At 35.3% G+C, this 16110-nt stretch overlaps 1 protein-coding gene across 1 annotated transcript; it reads left to right on the top strand.

The window, feature by feature from the left end:
• Positions 1-14396: 14396 nt before the first annotated feature.
• LOC118270210 (uncharacterized) lies at positions 14397-15607 on the top strand. The gene has a single exon (XM_035585647.2). It carries the CDS (start codon positions 14635-14637, stop codon positions 15460-15462), a length of 828 nt encoding a protein of 275 aa, XP_035441540.2. The 5' UTR covers positions 14397-14634; the 3' UTR covers positions 15463-15607.
• Positions 15608-16110: the final 503 nt, after the last annotated feature.

Genomic DNA, 16110 nt, shown 5'->3' with positions numbered 1-16110 from the left:
AAATTGTATAGCCAAGACACAGGTGAAAATCCTAGTGTTGGGCAACGTTTTTAAAAAAGAAAAAGAAAAAAAAGTATACTGACCAAAGCTCAAATAAAATAAATGACAAACACTAAACACTAATACTATAATATCCAATTAATCTCTTCAATTAACAAAGCATCAATTAATTTGGTCCAAACAAACATTTCAAATCTTTTGATTAAAACACTATACGAGTATTATCATGTCAAACCTAACACAGCCTATCTATTCGGAGTAACAACTAATTTAACTAATTCGTTTAAATTAAACGATAGATTTAACATTGTAGTTGACAGGTAAATAATCCAATTGGAAACACGAAGCCGATTAGCACTGTCATTCAATATTACGACATACATGCTTGGAATAGAGTCTGAAATTGGATGGTAATTGTGACTAGTGAGCTTGTCCTGTTTTTTGTTGCATTCATCTACATAGGTATAGTTTGGAGTTAATAAAAGTCAGTTTATTATTTAACCCTTCATATGTTTAGAACATGGATCTACGCGAGACACAATGTGCAGTTTAATATTGTTGTCTTATATACGGCATATGAAAGGTTAATAACAATAATTTTGCATACTTATTTCTAACTAGCTTCTACCATTTTTCGTTCGCGTTCCTGTAGGATAAAAAGCATTCTATGACCTAAGTCTGTTCATACCCTTTCTGTATATCAAATTTCATCAAAATCCGTTCAGTAGTTTCAGCGTGGTTGACGGATAAACATCCAAACAAACTTTTACAGTTATAATTAGTATACACAATAATAACATCGTTATTAATAATTGAAATAGTTAATATAGAAATTCCCAATAAACAATCTCTGTATAGATGCAACTGGGTCATATTAAAGTAAATTAATTATATATCTAGTAATCAGTCAAAGCCAACGGTACCGTACTGTAAAGTTTATTCCAATTGTTCGAACAATACATAATTTAATTATAACATAACATATTACTTGGAATAGCAATACATTATATGTATCATTGCCATAAGGGTGTTTATTGCTAATCACAGAGATATTATAATTCCTATGTCCTAATAACTGAGATATTTGACGCAATGTGAATGCACTACAAACAACCAAGCTACAATAATTATACATAATAATCGCCCAGTTAAATATCAATAACCGTGCCTCTAGCACGCGGCTATAAAACAAAAAATATATCTCCAATAAGTAAGGAGGAGCAATCGTGTGAATAGAACGAAAAAAATATGCATGTTCTCTGTCGCAGCAATACGATATGAACGGCAAAGACACAGTCGGTTAAAGGGTTAAACATTTCATTAGACAATAACCAGTTCTATTACTAACAATACTTCATCATTATCATCACCATCATATCAGCCACAAAGCGTCCACTGCAGAACATAGGCCTTCCCAATGACTTCCATAATAGACCGGTTGGAAGCGACCCGCATCCAGCGGTAATGTAAAAAATACTTACCTACATATTAATGATCCTAGAAGAACCAATTCCAACACCTCATCTGAAATTCAGGTCTACAAACGTAGGTACCAAAAGGTAAAAAATAATATCCAATTGAATAGAAACTAGAGCACTTCGGGTACCCAATTCGGAGCTAAAGTTGTACGAAAGCGCTTATTCATGCAAAATTAATGTACCAAAATGAATTGGACGTAGGTGTCGGTGGAAATCTCGTATGGTAACACATTACTCCATAAACATCATCCAACTTGGTTCCAGTGAGATTTATTGACGTTTCACGAAACGTGTGCGTAAGTCCGAAAGTTTTGAGGTAACCCTACGCGTCGGTGTAAGGGATAAAATTCTGCGATTTGGCCAAAGTTAGTTTTGTAGTGCTTTTTGAATGTTTGTCTTAGTGGTGTAGCTTGTTTTAGCAATTTAACGTAATAATAGAGAATTTAAATGGATAAGTTTTTTTTGAGGGGGTAAATCATCCAATGACTTCTCCCACCTTGGGCGAGGCGAGAGGGAGTGTCAGACTCTTGTCCTCCTGATTAAAAACCACTCCGTTCCTATTCCTGCTTTTCGAGCCCCGGTAAACCAGCAAGGTAGAGGGTAAAATAGAAAAAAATATGTATATTGTCCCAAATCGCAGTACTTTGAAATATGAACTTCGTTTAATTTCTGCTATTCGTATGTTTCATAAAGAAAAAAAATGCCCACTACACAATCATGCAATTTTGCATTTCATTCATTAAAATCACAATTATTCCCTAAGTTTATAACTCACACCATCCACCTAAGGTCTTAAGGGACCGCCATACATTATAGTTGCGTATAAACAGCGTTGGTTACTGAAATTTTGAGTACTACATCAGCGTTCGACGAGGTCATAATTAAATTTGTTCCGTGACGTCACGAGTGATGTATCTGCATAATGAATTGTATGGAGATGAAGTATAATTTATGGACAGAACAATACGTTATTGCCATTATCTTAGGGTTTATGATAAAGGGTTTAATTGTGCCGTTTGATGGACGTGTGTATGTGTGTGTGAGGGGTTTGTAGTGGGACATGGGTGTGGTAGATCGTGGTTTGTTTTTGGAAACATTACGTTGGTAAATTGAAGAATAATCTGTGTTTTGTTTGAATGAGAAATAACAGGTTTTAATAGAATAAAATATTATATGCTTTTATTGCGTATCTTATTTAAAAATGCTTTCGTCATTGTATTGTGTTTTTATTTATTTATATATTTATTGGCCGGCGACGTGAGTACCTGTGATTTCTCTGGTGATGCGGGTATCCATTGTCGGCGCTGATCGTTTACCATCAGGTAATCCGTCTGCTCGTTTACCTCCTATTCCATAAAACAATCAAAATTATATTTTTTAATACTTTACGTTTATTAGTAAGTATTGCATCATTTAATGATAAATTATAATAAATTGAGCGTAAAATATCAAAACGTAACCAACCGAGATTATCGTATCGGATACGTTACGATATCGGTCAGAGTTTACCATTTGTAAATGAGTTAGGGTCCCGCAAATTGATACATGTGGCGAAAGGTCATCTGAGTAACTCGGGTCGATCACTGGGGAATATATTCTCGATGATTTTATTGAATGTGTCTTAGAAAGTTTTGCTTCCTCGATCGTTTTTGACACGTTTTAGCATTTTTTGAAGTCGTTTGAGCTGAATGTAAGACAGTTGCGAGTACTAATATTTTGAACTGAGACAATATTCTAATAATTCGTTATTTTTACTGAAAAAGAAAAATAGTTTTTTTCTTTACGAAAAAGCATGATAGCGTGTTTGGCGCTCCGATTGGCCGGCTCGAATAAACCAACCAATCAGAGCACCAAACGCGCTCTCGTTTCGATTACTTTAAACGTTAAGCAAACTCGTACTAAGGGCACTGTATTGGTAAATAAGCGTAATTTAAAATCAAAAATATACTAAAGTTTTTCTCGAGGTAATCGAACCTGAAGTCTTATGCTTGATCAAACTAATTGTTTTTTTGCAATTAATGATCCCATCAACCATTATACCACGATTAATTTGTTTTTATTTTGTATCGATACGCCTTTTATCCACGAAGGGATACGCAGAGGTGCACATCACGGCACGTAAGGTCAGTGTACAAAGTACACTTACTTTTCATCATTTGTTTTATAAGTTGCCATTTAATAGTGAGTCTATTGCCATAAGCTGGGCAAAATTCCGGATTTCGCGCACCTATAGAAAAAAATCGAAAATCTGGAAAAAAGTTCAATAACTTCATTTTGCCCAACCCCAGTCAATAATTTTGTATAATCATAATTATTTTCACATCTTGTTAACTTAAATCGTTAACAAGAAGTAGTTATTTCTTTACAACGCAAAAAAGGTAATTTTAGCATTTGGATGAACGAGTAAGTAAGAATAGGTATAATATAAGTAAGTAAGTATGTACGTAATAAGTACGGTAAGTAAGGATTTCATCACCAGTAGTCTTAGTAGGCTACTGACGTAATCGGAAATTCTGCTTCTGACAGCTCACAGTCCTTGCCTCGTGACCACTCACCCGTCTTATAATTCCTTTCTTTGTTTTAATAATATTTTTATCAATACGCAAAGACAGAATCATGTATTACCTAAGGTACTAGTACACATAATTATATAAAGAAGATTATTTATGCTAGTTGTCTTGCTAATGTCATAGAAGAAGCATTTTTACATTGTACACTACTAGATTGTCCATAATTATATACTTAGAATAGAGTACAGGATGATAACTAAAAGGGTTTTATTTCAATCGAATACCTGAGGATGTAGTATCTAATTAATAAGTACCTAATTGGTTATCCAGTAACCTCATGGCGCATTTACATTAGTCGGTTAGACCGTATTCGGCTGCAGGCCGTATTCGGTCACCAACTAATATAAACAGGTATTCGTTTGGCCGTATTCGGTTTGACCGTATTAATTCGGTTTCTGTTAAACCGAATGCGGCCGCCGCCTTCGGTGACCGACCTACAACCGACCTAATGTAAACGCGCCATCACTCACACAACGAAACACAACGTAAGCGTTGTTTCACGTCGGTTTTCAGTGAGGTCATATCACTCCAGTCGACCCGGCCCATTCGTGCCAAAGCATAGCTTCTAATAGTCAAAGCATAGAACTTTCATATCCTATTATCATATAGCGATCATAAACGTCTTTAACCAACGGACCAGTCAAATTCTGACAAACATATTTATTTCAGGGCTAACTTTCGACTGGAAGAACAGACTTCGAAACTTTAAAGCGAAATTAGCATTTACGGAATAGACAGCCGTGCAAACACTTAGATGTTGAAGTTAGACGGCAGCACTTTACACTCCAGTCACCCACCTATGCACGAACTAAAGTGGCCCCCATAAATTCTGACGGTGTAAGTTTAAACGGGAATTCTGGAGTTAGAGTCAATTGAAGCGGCTTGGTATTTGGCGAGAGTTAAGTGCAGATATTTAGAAACACAGTTTTGGCTGATTTTGGTGATGATGACTAGTTTCGAGTCACAGAGGGACTCTTCATCATGAGCAGCGTGCGCAGACGCGGTAACATCGCGCAGCCTACGTGACGTAATAGGAGTATGCTGCGCAACGTGTATTCCTGCTATGTCGAACGTCGAACTAAAATTTGTAGTATTTTTCCCCATTAATTTACGTACGTAAATCGTGATTTTTCGTTAATTTAGTATATCTCACGATAGTTATGATAAAAGTAAATTTGGATACGTTGAGGAAATAGATACTGATAAGATTACGATCTACAAAAGTATTGTGATTAATAACGCCAGTTCCTTATAAGAACACAATCTAACGTTAACGATTAGAATACCTAATATTTTTGTATAGCATTTATTATAATTTTTTACTCATTTGCCAAATATTAATAAAATAGACTAGGACATATTATTATAAGCCATTTATACGCACAAAACATGTTTTCTGAGAAGAGTTATGAATCTAGTTTTCTTCAATAAGCTCTTCATCTTTAACTCTGCTCAAGTCACATCTAGAAATTCAACCTCATAGCAGTAACTTTTCCCCGAGGGCGTATATTTCTCTATACACTGGTGTCTGTGTCTAATAAAGTGGTCACAGTCGAAGCAAGATTAACAGCTACCCTTTATTATTGTTTGTGTTCGGGTGCGAGCATAATGGAGCCATGGAAAAATACACCGCATTGGGAATTTCAAGAGTTTCGTCATATATTATGATGTATGAATGTTTTGTAGTTGTTCCACACATTGCAAATGTTTTTGGAGGTTTGGGAGTTAAAGTTTTTCAGACTTGGTGTCGCGTGATTTATGTTAAAGTTGAAATTCTTTTGGTGTTTCGAGTGTCCACAGACGGCCTCGATTTCTTACTACCTATAAAGTAAAACATCTGTTCGTTTATTGCTTTAAAAAAATCAATATTACAGTTTCAATTCCCACACTATCACGTTATTTTGGGGAATGATGATGAATTATATTTATTTTTGCAAATAAGTTACAGTGTAACTCTTTTACACGTCAATCATTCAAATAAATAATTATAATTAGATTAGCCGGGGTGTGTCTAGTTGTTCAGAAAATAGAAGAAAAAAAGAGCGCGTGAAAATGTTTCCTTAAAAAAAAACCTAGCTCAGGGCCTAGTAAAAATGTTTCTAGACAAAAATATCTATCCGAAATATTACTCTACAGGGATTAAACAAAAGCAATGAACTGCTAAATTTAATTAGGCATTAAATTAAATCTTTTAACTTTCTTATATAATACTCACACAGGGAATACCTGACTACTTTATTTAGATCATAAATATGATAAAGTTAAGTAAAAATTGTACCAAGGAAGACTTTGTATTATCGATTAAATTTGGAACACTAGATATTTACAAATCATCATAATCACATACGCCTTCCACCATTCATTAAGACCTTTAGAAATATAGTAAGAATAACTGCCTCGTTGGTCGAGAGGTCACGGGTCCGATTCCCGGGTCGGGTAAAGTATTACTAGACTTTTTTTCGGTTTTTCAATTTTTTTTCCGTATATAGCACGGAGTCTGGAATCGTGCCCAGAATATTATGGCAATAAGCTCCCCCCCTATTATTTGGGACTTGTAATACAAATGGTGAAAAGTAAGTGCCGTAAAAGTATGCCATAATGTGCATATCTGCCTACCCCTTCGGGGATACCAGAAGTTGCTTAGTAAGAATAACACCACACCTACTAATTGGTAAACAAACAAAATATGAAAGAAACAAGATATTTATCTAAACCAAATATCCCCGTTTTCAATTTAACAAGGAAATCGATTTGCCACATAATATAAACATTGTGAAAACAAATTTGGACCATCACAAAACAGTATTCTGTTTCTTGCCGTGTTATCTCACCATCGAGGCCTATTATGCGATGCCTTCCCGAATTATATTCGTGAATAGGGACAAAGAGACACGTTCAAATTTGTTATTAGGTGTTTGTAAAGAGGTAGTCATGATCGTGGGCTTGTTTATATTGTATTGTATTTATTGAGGAAGAAGTTTTAGGGATTGGTCAGAAACTATAAGGTTTGCTATTTTAAGCAGGCTGAAGTTCTATTTTTGGCCTTTTTGGTAGTGAGTGTGTACTTCAGGTGTGTTTGAATAATCATGCAATTAGGTACATGATAAAACATGGTTGGTTATTATTGTTTGAGGTTGGAGTAAGTCGATTGTAACTGAAAGAAATGTTTGACGTTCTTAAAAATATAATGAAAATATATCTTTAAAATGCCTCGTTGATCGAGTGGTCGCAAGGGCGATTTCCGAGTCGGGAAAAAATGTGCTTTATAAAATTTTCGATTTTTTTCTTTAGTAGGACGGATCCTGGAATTGTAAATTATGGCAATAGGCCCACCCCCTTTACACGGGACTTATAACACAAATGGTGAAAAGTAGGTGTACATGGCGTAACATTACTGAGTAACTTCTTTAAGATACACTATGCAAATGCATATAGTATAATAAAATCTGATTTACTTACTTAGCATTCGTCCTAAAATTTAACACTGAATTAAATGTAAAATATTTGCACAATTAACAACCACTATGCTCACACCTTAACCAGCGCACCACTTGGGAGAAAATTTGTATAAATTAAACGTAAACGATACAAATGAAAGAATTTATCATTTTGTACGTGTCCCGACTATATTGAGTATCGCTTTTCTTTATTTAATTTGTGCTCGTCTGTGTTAGGGAATTTCATTTTCTTTACATACACGTGACAAGTTATTGGGATCGTGTGACGGGTTCGTGTATTTAAATTGAAGGCGTGACATGAGTTTTCTGAAGGCAATAGACGCGAGTAATATTCGTCTCATTTTGTCGGGTCCTCTTAATATTCGGTAAAGGAAATATTTGGCCTGTCAGCTGATTATTACTTGGCATTTTTTTTTCTGGAAAATTTGCTGTCTCAATACTCTGTGTGTTCGAAGTTAGTGACGTGTTTTGGGTGTATAAAGGGTGCGTGAGTGTGTTAAAAAGTTACTGGTATAATGTTTATTATTAGTGTAGATGTCAAGTATTCCAATTTTGTAAATGGATAGATTCATTTAATTATGTCCTATTATAGCCATAGTAATATTTAAAATCGGGTTTGTAATTTCTTAAATGTTTAAGTTATATGAATAAATAAAAAAATACTTCTTGAAAAAAAGTAAACTTCTTCACAAACCTTTTCGTTGAGGCACTTTATAAAACGAAAATATCAAAACAATGTCCCGGACGATGGGTTTCTTATTAATTTAGTTTAATTAAAAGCGACTTTTGCTAAAATAACTTGATTACAGTGCCGGGAAAGCGTTACGCAAAAAAACCATTATTGCAAAACGCTTGGCACAAAAGGAATTCTTGTTATTTTCTTACATAATGAGTTTTAGTGAAAAGCTCCTTTTTTGTATTTTTTCTAAGGAATTCTTTGAAATAGTGGCCTCCTTGTTTCTATTTTGTGGAAGTTTTATTTTTCTATTTACAATCGCCTCTTTTGTTGCACCTTATTATTAGTACCCTAGTATTAAAATTCATAGAACATAATATTAAAATTTCACAGAATGTTGCTGCACTACTGTATCGTTAATATTAAAATTATTTAATTAAATTATTTATATTATGTTTTTCGTGTAGGAAAAGAATACATTAAAAACAAACGAATAGATTAATTATAATGTTTTTTAGCTTACTCACATAATAATATGACGAAGAACTCGACTAGTTTCAAGCCATGCTAGATGCTCATATTTATGAGCAGCATTCCGCGACATACAACGTGGCCACTGTCACGCTGCTACGCAGTTTGAGTAGCAGCGCGACAGAGGTCGCATCGTGTCTTGCAACTAGTCGAGTTCCTCGTCAAATAAGTAAGTAAGACATAATAATTTATTTAGTATGTCTCACGAAAGGTATAATTTACATTAGTAGCTTGATTTTGTCAATAATTTGTTTATAACCCATAAATATTCATTTAAGAACCATACACAATTTATTTCTTATTCCAGATCCAGTATCTTCGAGCAAGATTCAAGCCATATAAACTTCCACAACAAACATGAATCATAATCTTCATCCAAACTGTCAAGCACGACCACGCTTTCTAATCATAAAGATAGATTTCCTTCGGACAGTCTGGAATATATATTTTAAGGACCTATTTCTCTATATCTGGACAGTCGCTATGTACCAGATTTAGAGTTAAGAACGTAATTTATATGAACTATCTATCTGTAAGTTTATCGGGTACTTATATGAAGGTCATTTAGGACTCACACTATTATATAGGACTTATATAAAAGGTGAAAAGTGGGTGTACATTGTTCAGTGGTATTACGTGTCGTAATGTACGCATCTCCCTATAGCTTCGGGGATAAAAGGCGTGACGATACACAATTATATGAAGATGGCGGAACAGATGCTAAGTCTGCTATTTATTGAGATTCTCCTATACTTCTAATCATTTGTCTATTTAAATTTTTATGTAGCATCATATACAAACTACACACGGAACCATTAGTTCATTAAATTTTTAGAAGTGGCTGTTGACAAACAAGTCATTACCCTCTTAATCGACCATACTCCGTGTTTTTATATTCTTACTTCGAAAAATTAACTATTAATACATTCACAGTCATAAATAACATAAATACATAATATTCAACAATCCTATAACATTTATCACACTGCAAACCAAACCCATCTCCGTTCCTAATATCAATAACAATGGCCATATACCAAATATACGGAATACCTGAGCCGTCTAAATTCCTACTGGAAACAACATAAAAGGAACTATCTAACCCTTTCACCTCCTTAATGCCATCATCCTTCAGAATTTCCCTATAACTTGGCATCTAACATTGGGTCTGTCGTTCAGAAAATAAGGTCCAATATACATACGCCCACGGCCACTAGGTGGGACACCGACGTGTTTTACATGAAAAAGGAACGGTCCTATATGGGAAAAAGCAATATCGTGTTAGTGCTTGTGTTCTGTTTTTGGTCCAAGTCAGCAGATTATTGTTGCGATGGTGCAATCAATCTTTGTTTCATGTAACGAGGGAACAGAAAATGCACTTAAATCATGTCATTGTGAGTATTGGCGAACAATTATTACTAAGGATTCTTTGAATTACCTAGCATGGCTTTTCCCAATAAAAATGTAAAATGCAAATTAAATAGTCAATGTATTTACTTTAATAGGAATGTTTGTAATATCTGCACTGCAGTATAAATTAATTTACAAATCCATTGCACTAGGTCACTTCTCTAACAAAATTAAAGACGGACTACGCCGTAGCAACCGTAGCAGCGACCTACTACGCCGTAGTACGTGTTCCAAACTTGCTTTTGACAAAGTTTTGTGATTGAAAGTCGATTCTAATCGCGTCTGCTTGTTATTCAAGCCATCATCCATTTGCACTTGTGATAAAACGACACTATGTTCAGTAGGGTCATTGTGAAAGTATACCAACAACGCGGCGCGAACTAACGTACTCTCTTCTGTTTACATTGCTAATGGGAAAAGAAATATTTTAAATAATAATATCAGTCTTTTTTTAAGGAAAAAGTCAAAGTCTTTGGAAAGGAAGGTCAACTCAAAAATAACAAGGGCACGTTGTAAAGGAATTCTCCTGTTAATGCGTCCTTTAAAGTATTTTATTGCACATATTTTATTAGACATAGGATGTAAGCCCGTGGCCGCATGTAATGAACAATCACTATAACATGTTTATAATAATTAGTTGATGAATTTATTCAACAATATAATATATAGATATAAAATATACATAACAAACTTCTAAGCTGCTACTACAACTAAAAATCATTATAAAACACCCAAGCTCCATCTGCGAATCGAAACCGAACCACACACACACACACACACACACATACAACACTCAACAATAGGTACACAGTATAACATACTACACCCAAATCCACGTACTCCCTTTTCATCGTTCCACAAAAACAAAGCAGTTTCCCCGAATTATCTCGGTGTCTGACATCCACAGTGACATCACAACTGTTATGTTTCACAGTAATTCCTAATCTTAAGCCGTGACGTCACTATAGTCGAAAGATAATGTCCTGTCACTTCCATTATTCACTCTCTTCTTAGTTAGGGTTAGTTTATAAAGTTGTGTTTAATGAGGCCTTTCCACTGGCCTTGACTAGTTATGTAAAAGCGATTATCGAGTAAAGTTGGTTGAAATAGTGATTTGTGTTTCAAACTTGTATATTTTACTAAGTAGTGCAAAGTGAGTGAAATGTTAAAATAGTGTAAAATGTTCAATAACTTTACTAACATATTTTTTTTCTTTGTAATGTCTAAAAGGGTGATAATAAAGTCATTTCTATTCTATCCTATATAAAAATCAAAGTAAGATTTTCCGATTGCGGTCAACATTACTTAACGGTAAAAAAATTAACTTATAAACACAAAATCATACAAAAAGTACAATAACATTAATGTATTTAATTCCATGCAAACTAATCAATGCAAGTCAACAGTACACAAATAAAATAATACAATTTAATAAAACTCCCCTAGTAGCCATATTGGAACAGGCTTTATTCCGTTATCAAAAATTACCCAACTATGCCCCAAGGACTATTCACATTTGACTGACAGGGGAATTCGTATCAAATTATTTATTTTATCCGTACCATGTCAGAAACTGGTCTGGCTGCTGGAATTAATTCGGTAAATGTATTTTTTGTACCAAGTAACTTTCCACCATTTTACACACATTATAAATGGGTCTAAGAGTATTCGATATAACAAAAGTAGAAGAATTTCCAGCAATATATTTATGAGGTAAGCTATTGAAAATATAATTATCCTTGTGAGTACGGATGCTTGTTACTCTATCACGCAAAAACTACTACTGAAGGGATCGAGGTGAAATTTGGAGCAGGAATAGATTATGGTCTAGATACACATGGCTACATTTTAACCCGGAATACGGCTGAAGCAGCTGGCAGAAGCTGGTATTTTAGAAGTTTCAAAATTAAACGATCAAACTTATTTGTTTAAATAACTTCCATTCACATGAATAAATCAACGACCTATGTTAACTAGTGGACGTCTTGTGGCTGATATGATGATGATGATGATGATGAAATGAACAAGAATTATCATACAAACGGTGTAATAAGGGTCTCCTTTCATACTTTCACTATCAAACTGAAATTTTGTACCTTATTTAATATTAATAACCTTGTTACAAAACTAAAACACAGCTGTAACTAAATAAAATATTTGATTACATTCAACATAGAAAACATAAAACAACTACTCAGAACCAATTTAAAACTATAAACTATTTGCCTTAAAGCTGAAAATATTTGTATACACAATATTTTAGTGAAACTCAAACTAAATTATATCAATAAACTAAATAAGAGGGCATTGCCGAACCGAAACGAAAATTACTAAAGGCCGAAGCTAATCAAGATCTATTGGGCTCATTAGTGGCTAATGAGAACTTAACTAGGGTCATCCCAATGGGCCTCTACCCTAAAAGCTAAGGTAAGTAATTCTTATTATAAAAGGTACCACTTAGTGATGCACGCAACGTTACCTGCTTTTTGTCTATTATGATTCTTGTCACAGTGTTGTGAGAAGCCATTGTTTTAGTTAAAACTGTTCTTGCTCCTTTGTGATTGATAATTGAAGTTACGAATGAATGGTATGTGTTTGGAGTGGTATACTGTCGTCAAGAAGGATTAAATAAAACTATGATACACTCGAACGACAACAATTTATCCTGTCAATATCTGAGTATCTGTTTTTAACTTTGAAATAACCGCGATGTCTGTTTTTTCTGGTTAATCTCTGAAATGGCTGCACTGATTTTGACTGGACTTTACTTTAGAATAAAGAAATATGTGTAAAGCCCACATTCTATCGGTGGTCATTATTCTACGGAGTCACACAAAACTTGTCATTAAAGGAATATCTAATCTGTGTCAAAAGGTATGTTTCAGTTCACGAAATTCATCTCAGATCCTGATCTACGTAGGTTGCAAGCTTTAATGATCTCCGTGGAGATCGTGTATAGCTCAAGATTTCAATTAATTCCGATAACGGAGTCTAGATTACCTGTTACAGGAAAATTCAATGCTGTTTCCATGTATTTCAGTATATCGTCAGATTTATGATAGAATGGAATGATTCGATATGAAGTATTTAGTTTGTATATAGGAATAAATATCTACGATAAATGATGGAAAGTTCGACGAATTTTGAAGTGTTTTAAAATAACTCACACGAGTTATTTAGCACCACACGATGTCTTTAAACTTAATTTGTTTCCATTACATGTACACTTCTGGTGAGGGTCATAGAAGCCAACTAAAAGACTGCACATTAAATTTAATAGAAACTAGTCAGCAGCACTCTCTAACAACATCACACATCACATCAAAAGTCTGTAAGTACCTACTGCTAGCAAAGGCCTTATATCATTTGGAGAAGGAATTAGCATTAATCACCACGCTTTCTCAAAACGGCCTGGCTAATTCTGATCCTTCCCTGAAACTACCACAGTTTAACACACAACTAGCTTAAAGCAACAGATGTGTTCTCAACAAACGAAAAATAGGTTCACATTACGATATAAAACCGCAAAATTAATCGAGAAATTATGAAAACTACTGAATATTACAATGAACATAAAATGAGTAACGAATTCAAATTTGCGGGCGTGCGGCCTGCGACCGCGTCATTTGCAGTGGGTTCCGTACGTATTTGTGCGGTTCTCTATTTACGCTCAACGAACCCTGATTACGGGTAGTGCTAATGGTAGGTGGTCGGCGTGGCATACAGTTTGTATATTTTGATTTGTTAATCTGACATGTGCGTGATATTGATTACAACAAACAAACAAACATACATATAGTCTAAGTATATATGAATATCTAAGTGAGAAGTAATTTTAATGTTTGTGTTTAGTGTTGAATGGTTTTATTCTTTTATGTGTAATACCTCATGAGTCTTGTTGTTGTAAGTACGACTGAACTAGTTTTGGTAAATTACATTGGGTTTCATTAGGTTTTTTGAAAAGGTTGATATTACAGTCTGTCTACTTCATTAGAGATAACGAGGATATTATTTGATGTGTTATATTTTAAATATTATGTATTGATAGAGAAACTCGAAGTATTATTCAGAAATGAACGTAGGTAGGATGGTAGGTCGAATATCAATCAGGTATTTAAATCAGGATTCATTATCACAACATACGCTTTAATAAATAATAAAGAATTCGAGCAACTCATACGAAAAATAAATTGTAGTTTATTTACTGAGTTAAGAAAATTATTTTTTGTTACACTGCGATCGTGGAAAATATTTTTACTCATATATTTAATTTGTGCCGTAGGCACATAACTATCTATTGTATTAGTCTATGCGAATGTATCGATTCTTAACTATCGCATCTATAATGTATCTACTCATTGTCTCTAACGCCATATAATAAATAGTGTTAATCGTACCAATTAAGCCAGTGTGTATCAGTACTTCATAATAAATGGTTGACATATCGGAGTTTCCTTAATTATACAACCCTGACGGAACAAGTGGTGACCCCGACGTGATTCTGAAGTACAATGGCCACTCAACCAAAGCCGCAACCTGAGGTCGTGGAACTAGCCACTGTGACTGTATCATCCAGAATCCCTGAATTTTGGAGCGACCAGCCTCGCCTCTGGTTTGTGCAGTGTGAGGCAGTCCTAGGCCCACAGAAACTTAGCGACGAAGCACGTTTCAACCTCGTTGTTACAAAACTCGGGAAGGAAGTAGTGCAACAAGTCAGTGACATTCTGTTGAAACCACCTGAAACAAAAAAGTTCGAAGCGCTGAAGACCCGTCTTTTGTCTGTGTATGAGGAGTCCGAAACACGGCAATTCCAGAAGCTTCTCGGTGAGATGGAGTTAGGCGACCAGAAGCCTTCGCAGCTTTTGCGCCGCATGAAAGATCTCGCGCGTGACAAAGTTCCTGATGAGACGCTGCGTTTGATGTGGCAAGGTCATCTTCCATCACCAGTCAGAGCCGTACTCGCTGTCACCGAGGTCACAAATTTGGACAATCTCGCCGTGATTGCCGATAAGGTAATAGAAACTTCAAAACCGCTGCAAGTATCGGAAGTTCAAACTGCGTCCAATACGAACAATGACCAATCTTATATTATAGCTGAATTAGCTAAACTCAGCATGAAGATCAGGGACATGGAGAGAGGCAGAAATAGAGTTCGAAATTTTAATAGACCATTTAATCGGAGACAGTCTCGATCAATGTCACGCGGACGTAACCTGAGCCGTCGTACACCTGACTCGCCGGATTGGTTGTGTTATTATCATTTTAAATTTCATAATCGAGCAAGGAAATGCGTAGAGCCGTGCGCATGGAAAAAGAATGAACAAAACAAGGGAAACTGAAACAGGCACAACTGCAGGCGGAGGTGTGTGCTATCAATCCAGTTAGCCGCCTATGTATTATGGACAATAACAGCGGGATGCAATTTTTAGTAGACACTGGTGCTAATATATCTGTGCTACCCGTGACAAGAAGACCATATTATCACGTTAAGTGTAGTGAATATAAACTTTACGCTGCAAATGGTAGCGAAATTCGGACATACGGTACTAAAACACTGGTATTAGACTTTAAGTTACGCCGACCGTACAGCTGGTCATTCGTAATTGCGGATGTACAACAACCGATCCTCGGTGCGGACTTTTTAACTCACCACAGAATACTAGTTGACATATATAATAAGAAACTTATAGACTCAGTGACAAATATGTGTTCCGTAGCTTCACTATCGGTATCAAATCAGCCATCAGTTCGGACAATAGATCTCAATAGTGAATATAGTGACCTTTTAACACAATTTCCGAACATTACCAAGCCGTTGTGTTTTAAAGACCCTCCACGCCACTCTATAGTCCATCATATCGAGACGACGGGTGCTCCCGTACACGCGCGACCTAGACCTTTACCGCCGGATAAGTACAAGAAAGTAAAGGCCGAATTTCAACGCATGCAGGAGATGGGTATATGTCGACCATCGAAAAGTTGCTGGG

Source organism: Spodoptera frugiperda, chromosome 29 (genome assembly GCF_023101765.2).
Source record: "Spodoptera frugiperda isolate SF20-4 chromosome 29, AGI-APGP_CSIRO_Sfru_2.0, whole genome shotgun sequence".
Taxonomy (NCBI): domain Eukaryota; kingdom Metazoa; phylum Arthropoda; class Insecta; order Lepidoptera; family Noctuidae; genus Spodoptera; species Spodoptera frugiperda.
The sequence above is the reverse complement of the archived record's forward strand: the minus strand, read 5'-3'. Positions and strand labels throughout refer to the sequence as shown.